The sequence below is a fragment of the Notamacropus eugenii genome, chromosome 4, assembly GCF_028372415.1.
Source record: "Notamacropus eugenii isolate mMacEug1 chromosome 4, mMacEug1.pri_v2, whole genome shotgun sequence".
Lineage (NCBI taxonomy): Eukaryota > Metazoa > Chordata > Mammalia > Diprotodontia > Macropodidae > Notamacropus > Notamacropus eugenii.
In genome coordinates, this window is record NC_092875.1 from 253104643 (window position 1) to 253117636 (window position 12994).

Sequence of the window (12994 nt, forward strand, 5' to 3'; positions counted from 1 at the left end):
CAAATACCAGCTCTTAAGGCTGAACCCACACTCAAATTAAAGAGACCTTTGTAGATCTGTGAAACAAGATCAAATGAAGTCTTTGGCCATGCAAAGTGAGAGTTCAAAGGTTTACAATGCACCAGACCAAGGGGCACTTAAAGTAAAGTCAGAAGACCTACCATCAAATCCTCCATCAACTTGTATGATTTTAGGCCAAGTCATTTTAAGATTTATAGGTCATGGCTTCCCCACCTATAAAATGAGAGGGACTGGTCTAACTGGTGACTTAGGTCCTTTCCAACTCCAGGGGGGACTTAAGAAGATCTTGGGATAAGAGGTCATTGTCATTTAAAGTTTCAGTAGATCAAGAAAAACAAAGATGAGTTTTTCTACCTTCAGAGACATTGGGTATGCCTTGGATGGTTTACAAACTATAGCTGGGGAAAATTTCAATGATCCCGAGGCATTAGAGGCTTTAGGGACAAAGACATTTACAGAAAGTTCCTGAAAGTAATTTTATTGGAAAGTACGAGCTCATGTGCCCTGAAACTCACTACCTAAATACTTTAAAAATCTACTTTAGTAAGGCTACAATATAACATAGCCACTGTTATTCTATGACATCAACTTTGAAAAAGGATCCCACTGTATTAGGGAAACTCTTTGAGAAAGTTCACTTCAAAAATAATATTATATGATGCCCAGTTAGACAGCAAGTTAATGAACCTACCTAAGAATCAAAGTGCTCACAGAACCAATGTGTCACATTGGCACCAAAGAGAATAAAGAATAATGTTTTCCATTACTTGACCTTTTTTTTTAACTTATTAAAGAGAATATAGAAAGAAAATGGCAAATTAGACCCATTCAATGTCTGATTAACTCCTTTATTTTGTAATGTATTAAAACATATTGTACTCAAATCTATTTCTCTTAATTAGAAGAGACAGAAATATAAAGTTCATATAGGGAAAAGAGAAGAAAATGGGCTTAAATTTAGTTAGAAACTAATATTTCCTGATATATGCCCTGTTTCATTCAAGCATGAGAAAGGAAAAAAGCAAATTCATAAAATGAAGAAAAACTGACACTATGGAATAAAAGCTACCAAGTATATAATTTAAAATGAATGAAACCACATATACTGAATCTGATAAAAATGATACCTAAGAAATGGAAACCTGAACAAGAAGACAGGTACCTCTGCTCTCCTTCAATGACTAACACAGAATATATCCTATACTATGTAGAAGCGTCAAATATTTCACTTTATCAGGCAGAAACTTTTTCTTCCCCACTGATGCTTAAAATTGTTTGTTGCCAAGCATAGAAACGACTACGTGTGTATCTTGGCATTGGTGATGCTTCATTTTAAATATGTGGCAATAGCTCAATGAGGGAGGTTTTGAAAATTGTAACTAAGCAATGACCCTGAGTTACAAAATAAGTTAGTGGTTTAAGTCCTGGCTAAGATGAAACCACTTCATTGGTTTGGACCGCTGGACTAAAAAACAAACAAAAAATAAAAAGAAATCAAAGGGTAACAGAATAAGTTCCCTCACTTTTGAGTCTCTTGTCCTGGTGGTAACCTTCTTTTCAGCCAAATTTTTAAAATGATATCAATGACTTCTACAAGATTATTAGGATAGTAAAGGAAGTTTGAGTTTTGGTGATTAAAAAAAAACAAGAAGAAAAAAATTTTTTTTTTTCCCGAGCTGCAAATGCCAGTTTCTAAATCTATTACCCTTTGGAAGACATCTTACTTCTATTTTCAAAGTTTTCAGTCTATCTGCTAGGTTTCAAAACAATATAGGGCAAAGTAAAATCAGAAGACCTACGATCAAATCCTGCATCCACTTGTGTGATTTTAGGCCAAGTCATTTTAAGATTTATGTGCCATGGCTTCCCCACCTGTAAAATGAGGGGGACTGGTCTAGCTGGTGACTTAGATCCTTTCCAACTCCTGAGCTATCATCCTTTGCCTATTCCAACCCAATTTATACTTTATTTGCAATATAAAGTCCTTCTAATCTAAATAATACTGCAAAAAAAAAGCTGATTATGAAACTTTCATTATGGGGAATCTGATAAAATTCTATGTGAGTACTAAAAATAAAAGTTCTAGAATAACTTCAGAATATTGTATAGACAAGTTACACTGTAACTTCAGAATATAGTAAAGACAAAAAGAGCTTAGAATTAAAAAAAAAAACAAATAATGCCCAATTAGAGAAGGGAACTGAACGGAAGTGAGTCCTGAGAAATTAATTATGCCATAAAGAGTTTTAGGAGGGCAGGAGCAGAAAGAAATAAAGGCAAAGGAGAGGATTTTTTTCTGTACAAACAAAAAAGATCTCAAGCTTCTCTATGAATTAAAATCCCATCTTTTTTAACCCTAAGTTTCTTCCAGTAATGTCATATGAATATGACTCATGAAACACAAGGATATTAAATAAACAGAAAGGGAAGAATAAGGTACAGACAAATTTACATAATACAAGGGAAGACAAATGTCTGAAGATCTGAAAAGAAGGTATCTTTTTTCTATCTTTCATAAGATATATATATATGTATTAGTCAAATCCCATCTGTTTTCTATGAGAGCTTACAATCCAGACCTATGATTTTACTGCTATAAGGAACTGCTAGTGTGCAGACACCTCCGGAAATTCAGTTCAGTAATTCTTCTTTAACATACGGTACAAGAGTTGTTGGGGTCACTCAGAAGTTAAGTATGGCGTTTATGGCCACACAGCCAGTATGTGTCAGAGGCAGACCTGAAGCCTTATCTTCTTAACTATAAGGTGCCACAGCACTTCTCATACCCTATTTGATAGTTTAACTAAACAGAGAATTAAAGTTTTCCTGTTCATGAAAATCTAATATATTTTACACATACATACAATCTATTCTCCCACATACAAAGACACAGAAGATAAAAATGTGTTTTAACAGAAAGATTTTCCACAAAATCCTACTTTAATAACTTTTAAAATGTCATTACTATCTTTTATTTTAATATATTCATTTTATACTATATTCCCCCTTCACTTCCAGAGAGTCATTCCTTCTAAAGAAAAAGAAAACAAACATAAGAAAAGAAAACCCCAAACTTTGAGCAAATCTGATGATTCTTTTAATCCAGCCCCAGATCTCATTAGCGTTTCTGGCTCTCATCACGGTGCTGACTTGCAGTCCACTAAAACTATCAGGGTGTTTTTAGACCAACTGCTATCTAACTTGTGTCTACAACATATTATATTTGAGAAGCTGGGTTATTTTGTGCCTTAGTCTAGTAAGACTTTCTATCTATCCCCACTGAACTTCATGTGATTCAACCCAAATCTAAAACCTGTCAAGATACTTTTGGATCCTGACTTGCCATCCAGTGGGTTAGCTAACTGTATCAGCTTTACATCATGTGCCACAAATCTGATGAGCATATCATCCACGCTTTTATCCAAGTAAATGATACAAATGCTTACAAACGTAGGGCTAAGCAAAGCTCCACAGCACAGGATGCCTATGCCTCCTGCCATGCTGACTTTAAACCAGTAACTGTTTTCTACCAGTCCACCAGTTCTGGATCTAATTGGATTACTGTCTAGTCTATATCTCCTCACATTCTCCCCACGGACAGCATGAGATGTGTTAGTAATAGCTTTGATAAAAGCCAGAGAAAATTAATCTATGGCACTCCATCTATTAACTTAGTTATCTTGTCAAAAAGGAAAATGGAATTAGTTTGGAACACACTGTTCTTGATGAAGTCAGGCTGGATATTTTTAATCACCATTTTCTTTTCTATATATTCACCAACCAGCTCTTCACTGATCTGTTCTAGAATTTTTCCCCAGAAACCAAAGTCAGGCTTTATCACCCAGAATGCAGTTTGTATTCTCTTCCTTTGTTTTGACATTTGGGACACTTGAATTTTTCCTATTCTTTGGTACCCTTCTTTAGTCCTTTATTACCAACTGCCTACTGGAAATCTCTTGGATGTCTAATAAGCTGTCTCAAAATCAACATATCTAAAACAAAATTCACTCTATTTTCCCTCAAACTCATCATCCATCTTCCAACTTTTCTCACATCTACTGATGGCCATACCACACTTCTAAACACCCCAGTTTGGAGCTCCTCCAGAATTCTTCTTGAGATTTCCCTCTCTCACAACCCCCATATCCAAACAGTTGCCAAATATTGTCACCCCTCCCCAATATCTCTTCTGTCTGTCACCTTCTTTCTAACCACTCATAAAACCTTTGCCTTGGTTCAGGCCTTTATCATTTCTCATTAAACAGCCTATTACTAGTTTCCCTGCCTTTAGTTTTGTTCCTGCTCCAATTTATCCTGACAAACCTGTTCCTGTAGCACAACTATATGGAGAATGAACAGGAGAGACTTCAGGCAGGAAGGTCAATCAGAAGGCTATTGAAGCACTCCAGGCAAGAGGGAAGGGGTCTTTATGATCATTCTCTTCCCCAAAAATAATTTGTGTTACTCTGAATGGCACTTTTTACTCACTACACATTTCCCATTTATCTTACATACAGCTATTTTGTACATAGTTGCTTGCGTGTTGTCTCCCCTAGTAGAGTATAAGCTCCTCAAGGGCAGGCACCTTCTTTTCACCTTTCTTTGCAATCCTCGGCATTTAGCACAGTGGCTGGTAGATAGTAGGCATTTAATAAATGTTTACTGGCTGACTTTGTATGGGTCAGAAGGAAAAAAAAAGCTCTATTAGGTCAGGGACTTCTTGGCAGAGTGCTAAACCTGGGGTTACAAACAAAGCTTTGTGACTGTGATATATCCTTAGTGCTAGCACAGGGACTTACACAAAGCCTCTTCTTAATAAATGTTTATTGAGTTAAACTGGATTGGAATATACTTAGAATATAGTTATTCAAATTGGACTTAGCCTAACGTATCATAATTTCCTGTGCATTTGGAAATTGCCAATGCCTACGTATGGATAAGAACACTAATGTGGTTCTCTGACATGGCAATAATTTAAATGAAATACATGATCATCCCAAAATAAAGACAACTCATACGTTTAGATGGATGTACTCAATTTACAGATTGATATAAAGGAAATTTTAGAATGCTCTTGAATTTTGTAATTATTTCCCACATCTCTAATGATGCATAGTGACAACTATATGATGTCTTTACATTTTAAATTATAATATGCTTCTCACCTGGTCTTCTTCTCCACCACCTTCCTCATCATACTTCAAAATATTGTCTCTTACATCATCTTCTGGGTCAATCAAAAGCTGTTTGGCTTGACGTTCCTTATCACGACGTTTCATCCATACGACAAACATTAATACCAGAACTAGTAAGAAAATGGAGGAAAAAATTTAATAGCACTATCATTTTTAGGTCCTAAAATCTTTTATCATGTTTTTAAGGCATTTGTTTTTAGTAATACATACATTCATTAATTCAATGTTTACAGCCAACTATGAGTTAAGCAAGTCAAGCAGTACTCATTGTATAGCCAAGGAAACAATTCAGTGAAATTAAGTGAGTTGTCCACAGCCACATGTCCAGAGAAGCTAGAAGAACTTAGATCTTTCCTTGTACCATATTGCCTTTCCTTTTTCAAATCTAATTTATGAATTTCCATTAGTTGACTTGAAAATAATTAGTTCATATGTAGGAATACCTTCAGGATTTTCACAATTCATATTTCACATTATTTTATGCTAGGTCAAGGACCTGTAATTCTCCAAAGGGGTTGATGTTACATAAAATGAGCCCCAGTATACTTTCCATTGGTAAAATTATTGATTAAAATTCTCCCTAAACTGATCTCACACTTTGTCACTATCTATCCTTTGTCTAGCCTTTCATTTCAAGCTAAAAACTATGTGTTCACATTTCAGTTAGGAAAAGAAATCTCTCCTTAACTCTATATCTAGGAACCAGCCTTTTTAAAAACTAAGGAGATCATTTTACATCCTGAAGGAAAAAAATTTAATGACCACCATTTTAGCACATTTTTACTACTGGTCATAAAAATAAATATCTTTCTTTTAAAGCCAGATACATGATTTCATTTGGCATTGTTCTGTTGGTAAATCTAATGTGAACAGATTATGAGTATAACACAGAGGTTTCAAATTACAGCCAAAAGTGTAGGACATACAAACCCCTTCCCCCGCCCCCCATATAGCAATTGCTTGGGATAAAGGGGAGAAATGTAAAATTACCAGACCACTTGTAAATGGAGAAAACATAAAGGAAATAGCTGACATTTTCAAAAAGTGATTGCTGCATAACATGTTCACACAATAAACCAAGTCCCACGACAACACTACAATAAAACACAGAGCCTAGGCAATTTATTTTTTTAAACCTCCATACTCAGAAGTGGCGCCAAAAGTACCTTCCAATGACTAATTTCCTGCATTCCACTGAACTGATGACTGGAAAGTGACTAAAAAAGGCATTCCTTTAATCTAATTTCATTATAAAGACAGGCACTTAGTTAAACCATGTAATAATATATACATGTATGTATGTATGCATGTAATATGTACACATATATATGTGTGTGTACACACATATACACAGATGTATAGATAGCAAAAAGAACTCTTTCTATGAAGCACTTCAGAAACACACTTCGGTTCTTATATGATTGGTTCAGGTTGCTTATTGATTTTATGTGAAGCAAAGCAAATGGAAGTGCTATAATATTCAATCTATAATATAAGTGCTAAAAAGTTAGGGATGTTCAACACATGATTATGGGTGTGAGCATATAAGTGTACGTGTGCATGTTTGTGTGTGTGTATCAAATAAAAATTTCTGCACCTAGCACTTCAGTCCAAAAATTTTACACAGTTCGGTAAATCTTAACATTGTTTTTCAGATTTAGACCTCACTCTCAGATGTGACGGCAGAGAAAATGTTTAGAGGCAGTTGGAATAGGTATCTCTGAAGGATACAGCTTTTTGCCAGATAACTTTTAAAATCATATTTGTTTTTGCAATAAAAAATCCTTATGTTTGATGCAGAGCTATGCACTTTAAGAAAAGTTATATACTTACTGAGTAAGATGATGATACAAAGCAGAATTGCAATAATAGCACCTGTTCCAAGTCCAGCACCCACAATCCGATCAACATCAGTACAATCTCCATTTGAGTCACACTGGCAAACTTTCACTCGAAGAACAGAAGTGTTGGATTTGGGAGGATTTCCTGAATCAGTGATTATTATTGGAACTTCATAGATACCAGCCTCAAGAAATTTTATTTTTAAATTGAGCTGAGCAAAATCACCTATTTCAAAAAGAAAAAAAATGCCATGAATTTAATGCATTATATGTGCAAAAAAAATCCCATGTTCTATGTTAAGCAAAGCTAAATTTATACAAAGATTGATTACAGCCCTGAAGGTAGTAGGATTATTTTTCCTTCCATTTTTGGTTTCCTAAAAATATACTAGTAGTACTGTCTTTGAAGGTATTTTGAAACATTATCTTATTTCATGGGTCATCATTGGCAAAAACTCATTACCTAGTGCCCAGACTTCCAACTTTTAGCTTTTCCTTATATAGTTAGATTAGTTCACCCTAGAACTTTACTGGAAGCCTTTCCATCTTGTTAACACCTAGTAGAGATTATATTCCATGGCTAGAGTTTTTGAGATATCTTTGAGAGCAGTCTTGACTTATTTTAAACCTGACATATTGGTTAAGATATTTTTAATCAGAGAAGATTTAAGGGCGAAATAAAGATTTTCTGTTCTAAAAACCTCTTATCCTCATATGCATCCAAGCAATTAACTAGTTTTTACCATTAAGCCTAGTAATGGTCCAATTCCTCTTGATACTTGGTGGAGACAAAGGAAGATCAAACGCAAATGGTCCAGCATTTGGATCAATGTCATAATCAAGCGCTGTGATGTTAATTGAATTGGGGTCTGGAGTTTCACAGGTCTCTGCCTCTTGAGGTAACACTTGGGGAGCATTGTCATTAATGTCAAGTAAATAAATTTGCAGTGTGCCTGTTCCACTCATAGGAGGAATTCCTTGGAAGGGAAACAGAAATAAAACAATTTAATGGTGATAATAATAATGATAAAAACCAAACTGTTGTTAAATTTTGTAATTACTATAAAGTACTTAAAACCTCTAATTTCTTGTCCTTATAACTACGCAAGTTTCTAAAACTCCCATGCCCAGGTATCTGGGCTATAGACTATAGGTCAATTGGTCTCTTCCTTGCTTCACTCAGGAGTGAGCTCTCCCTGCTGTTATTTAGAATGATAATGTAGCCATTACTACAAAATGCATTGTGGCCTCATGCAACCACCGTTCATTCTATGCAGTATCTAGCATGTTTCTAGCACTGTGGGAAGATGTAGTAAGGAACCAAAAAGAAGTTGAACAAATGACCCCTGCCAAGGCAAGACACTGTTGCATAAAACCAATGATAGGTTATTTTTAAAAACAAAATGTAAAACTTTCCCAATCTCGCCTGTGTACCCTAAGTTGATGAATGAGACGATTATTGTTGGGTGGGGTTGATTTGAGAAAGCTTTCATGAAGAGGATAAATTGCCCTGAGAAACAGGATGTGAACCAAATGTCAGAAGACAACTTCTGTGTATGACAATAACTGGCATGAATTGAAAAGTGGGCAGCATGTTTTAGGGGCCTGTCCAACTGCAGCAGAAATGGGCTGACAAAGTGTAAAAGAAACAGGTGAAGCCAGCTGATAAATGCATGTATCACAGAATCAATCTGAAGAGCTAGAAGGTCTGGTGGAGATCATACATGGAAGGTATCCTCACTCTCACATGCCTGACTAGTGGTATCCAGCCTCTGGTGTATGGACTCCAAGGACAGGGAGATCACCACCTCTAGAGGCAGACTACCACCTGGGGCAGCTCCAAGTGCTGGGAAGGTTTTACTGATATCAAGACTAAACGTGCCTCTGCAACTTCCAACTATAGCCGTTGGTTCTGTTTTGTGGGACCAAGGAGGCTAAAACACAAGCGGAAAAGTGAATGAGAAAACCAGCCTCCAAAACCAACCCACTCCCTTTCACACAGTAGATCTTCAGGTAGTGAATGGTGCAGTTCTCATGTTACCTCCAGAGTCTTTTCTTCTCCAGGCTTAAGCATCTCCAGTTCCTTCAGGTCAACCAATCCTCACAGATCATGGACCCAAGGCATCTTCCATGCTAACCTCATCATACTACTCTAAGCAATCTCCACTTCGTTAATATCCTTCTTAAACCATGGCACCCAGAAATGAGCTCCAGATAAAGTCTGATGATGAAGTGCCGTACTATGTGACTGTCAACTTTTTACTTCTAGAAGTTGTTAGGCTTCTCTTAATGTCTAGGTTGAAGAAGTGTATTCCTCCCTATTCTGTCTTCTCTATACCACAGAGTGTTGGTTACAACTGAGAGCCTGATGGATGAATAATCCATCTAGAAATTTTTTTAAGTACACACAAACTTTTAAGGTGTTTTAAATTTTATACACACAGGTAGATACACAATAAATATAATTATCAATAATAATGATATAAATTTAAAACTCATATATACAATATACGCATATATACATATACATACATATATAATGTCCCAAAAGTCTAAGTGCACTTTTACGCTATAAAAGTACATATACATACCCATATACACACAAATACATAATACAATTCCCCCCCATACATACACAAAACAACAAACACCAGAAAGTGAGTGAGGCCTTGAGTCATTCTTTTTTCAGCGAAACACAGGACTCCTAGGATTGAATTTAGAATTCTAATGCATGGATACTGTGGTTGCTGGTGGATTCTTTTTTTGTGTGTATGTGTGTGGTGGGGTTGTGTATCCTAAGAGGTTTCATGATTTTAAAAATCAAAACTCCAACCTTTATAACACATATGTATGTGGGTGTGTGTATATATATTTCTACAAACCCATAGGAAGTACTATGTGCATGTATTTTAAACACATGGATGTATGTACACATATGTGTATATATAACCCCCTCCAATGTGTGTGTAATGTGTGGGTATACAAACATACATAGAAAGAATAAGAAAGAAAGAAATAAAAGAGCCTTAAAATAAGAAAAAAATTCACATACCTTTTGTGTCTGCCCATCCTATTTCCTTTAACCACATATAACCATGAGCTTATGAGAAAGAAAAACAATGTCCCGAGCTGCCAAATTAAGGCACACTACAGATACACTCCCATACATAACCCCTCTAATATAAATATATCTTAAGATCTATAGTTTTTAATTCCAAGGACAGAAAGCTAGCTCTTATTCATGGACAATATAAAATAAGAGTAGACGCTTCCTTTGCCGACTGGCACAAAGATTCCCTCATGACAGGCCACAGCAGAAACTGTTCCAATAGAAGTTGTCACTGAAACTTATTTCTGAACACCAAGTTATATGGCAGCAGGGCCAAGAAATATCAGTTACACTAGATCTGTCATCAAGGAGATTTGCTATAAAAAGTAATCTATCTGAAATGTATTACACATTCCTTAGGAGAGTTCCTGGAAACAGTTCTTCCTGAAAGTTATGGTGGGATTGTAACTGCATATATAACTGCACATACTTAGAGAGTCTAAGAGAAACAGATTTTTTAAAATCCTGGAACTCCAACCTTTACAGTTTTTAAAACCTGAGGTTTACTGTTGTAGCTGTTGTTGCCCTTGTTTTCAACTGGCTCTGCAGAGTGCAATTCTGTGATGGCTAAACTGTCAGGAGCAAGTATATTATCAAGTTATCAAAGTAAAGGATCAAATCAACACGTCTCCTGAAACCTTAACTATTTTGAAGTTGGCCTTGATGCCCAAACAACAAAAAGGCTGACTGCCAACCAAACTGGATATCATCAATCATGTGCATGTACTCAAAAGAAGGAGACCTTAAGGCCTCACTACAGATTTCTTATTGTTTGTTTGGGCAGCTAGGTGACCTAGTGGATAGAGTGCTGAGCCTGGAGTCAGGAAGACTCCTCTTTTTGAGTTCAAATCTGGTCTCACACATTTCCTAGTTGTGTGACCCTGGGAAAGTCACTTAACTCTATTTGCCTCAGGTCCTCATCTATAAAATGAACTGGAAAAGGAAATGGCAACCCACTCCAGTATCTCTGCCAAGAAAACCTGAAATGGAGTCAACAAAGAGTTGGATACAAGAATAACACTGTTAGCCTGGTTAATGATTTTTAACAGTCTTATATGGTGCAGTGTTAGGTTCACATCCCAACCCCTACAACTCAGGTCATTCTCTAAAGACTGGGGCTATAAATGGTAGATGGGTTAGTACCTAAATGAGAAGGAAGGAGTTCCCACATCAAAGAAAGCACAAGCCTGGAGGTATTAATATATTTTCTCAAACTTAAAAACACCCTGAGGACTGAAATGTCTTATTTATTTTTATATTCTTCCTCCGCTTCCTTTCCCTCCCTCCCCACCCAATAGCTAAGACACTACCTTATGCATAATAAGTAGGTCCTTGACACATAGTTGAAAGAATGACATTTGGTCATCTGGTCAGAATAGAAGCATCAAAACAGAAAGCTGGAGCTGCTAAAGGTTGACATAGCAGTAAAAAAAAGACAGGTGATAAAGCAAATGGGAAAAAAAGAAGCTATGAAACGTAAAAACACATGAACTCAAATCACTAACTTTGAGATCATTTAGCATAGAGACAAATAATAATTTTATAACTGCTCTTCATCTATGATACAAATATATTGTTTCTGAAAAGTTAAGAATGAAAAAAAAAAACAGAAAAAGTCTCTAACCAATGCAAATAAGTCAGAACTCTGATAAGGAGAGATGATTCAAAGAAAAGACTAAGCCTAAATTTGTGGGTCTACCAGGATAAAGTGAACATTTGTTCCTTTAAAGTATACCATTTCTTTAACATAGAGTATTTTGGTGGCCCGTGATAAGTGCTGTTACTATGCTTTGGGCCTGTTTGTCAGATCCTTGGGCAAGACCTACTCAGAGCCCATTTACTCTTATTTTATATGCAGTTATAACAAATTTGGTAATCTGATTTTCAAACTGATGTCAAATTAGAGACAGAAAATCAGAAAAGAAGAGATAACACATTGATAGCAGCAAGCCCACAATTTATGACAATCGAGGAGGAGAGTGAAACACTAAAAGCAGACACAATAATTTAAAAGTCATAGCAGTCTGAGATTATTTAATTTAGGATCAAAAACGGCCCTAATATGTGAGCAGAACCTGTGTTACAGTAGAGTACTATGGACAGATTGATCTATATCAATGTGTGTATGCATGTGGGGTGTATGTTTATACGCTTCTGCTCATTTTATAAATGAGGAAACAGAGGCAAACAGGGTTCAATGACCTGGCCAGGATCATACAGCTACTAAAATGCTGGAGGCTGGATTTGAACTCAGGTCTTCCTAACTCCCAGTGCTCTATCCACTGTGCTACCTATCTGTTCATATATGATCACAGTTACACCTTCCACATTATGGAGATTAGGGGCCTAGTGACCTCATGATCTGGAGATCCATATAAATATTTTTGGCCCTTTCTTAGTACTAGAGAAGTCCAAATTTTTTCTTTTATGGAGTGTTTATAGTATTAAAAGATAAACTATGTTGACATATAATACTACACACTTATTTTCTATCTAAACTTTTTCCGATCTTTGCATGTCGTCTGTGGCTTCAGCAAAACACCCCCAAATTCCCATTTAATTTCTTATGATAACTCGCAATACAGCGAAACTACAATGGAAAAAGTTCCGATGTGGAAGGGATAGCTGTATGTGTATAAATGTATATGTATATACAGACACACATACACACATGCATGTGCACATGTATATGTGTGTATGTTGTTAATGAGTTATATTAATTGTATCTGACTCTTTGACCCTGTTTGGGATTTCCATGCTAAAGACACTAGAATGGTTTGCCATTTCCTTCTCCAGCTCATTTTACAGAACAGGAACTGAGGCAAACA

At 36.1% G+C, this 12994-nt stretch overlaps 1 protein-coding gene across 1 annotated transcript in view; it reads right to left on the bottom strand.

The window, feature by feature from the left end:
- The window catches only part of CDH2 (cadherin 2), a 259007-nt gene that overhangs the window by 36766 nt on the left and 209247 nt on the right, over positions 1-12994 (bottom strand). The window contains exons 12-14 of the mRNA XM_072604465.1: positions 7801-8034; positions 7050-7283; positions 5187-5326 (exon numbers count right to left, since the gene is read on the bottom strand). Of these exons, the coding sequence (XP_072460566.1) occupies positions 5187-5326; positions 7050-7283; positions 7801-8034 (608 nt within the window). The remainder of the gene's footprint in view (positions 1-5186; positions 5327-7049; positions 7284-7800; positions 8035-12994) is intronic.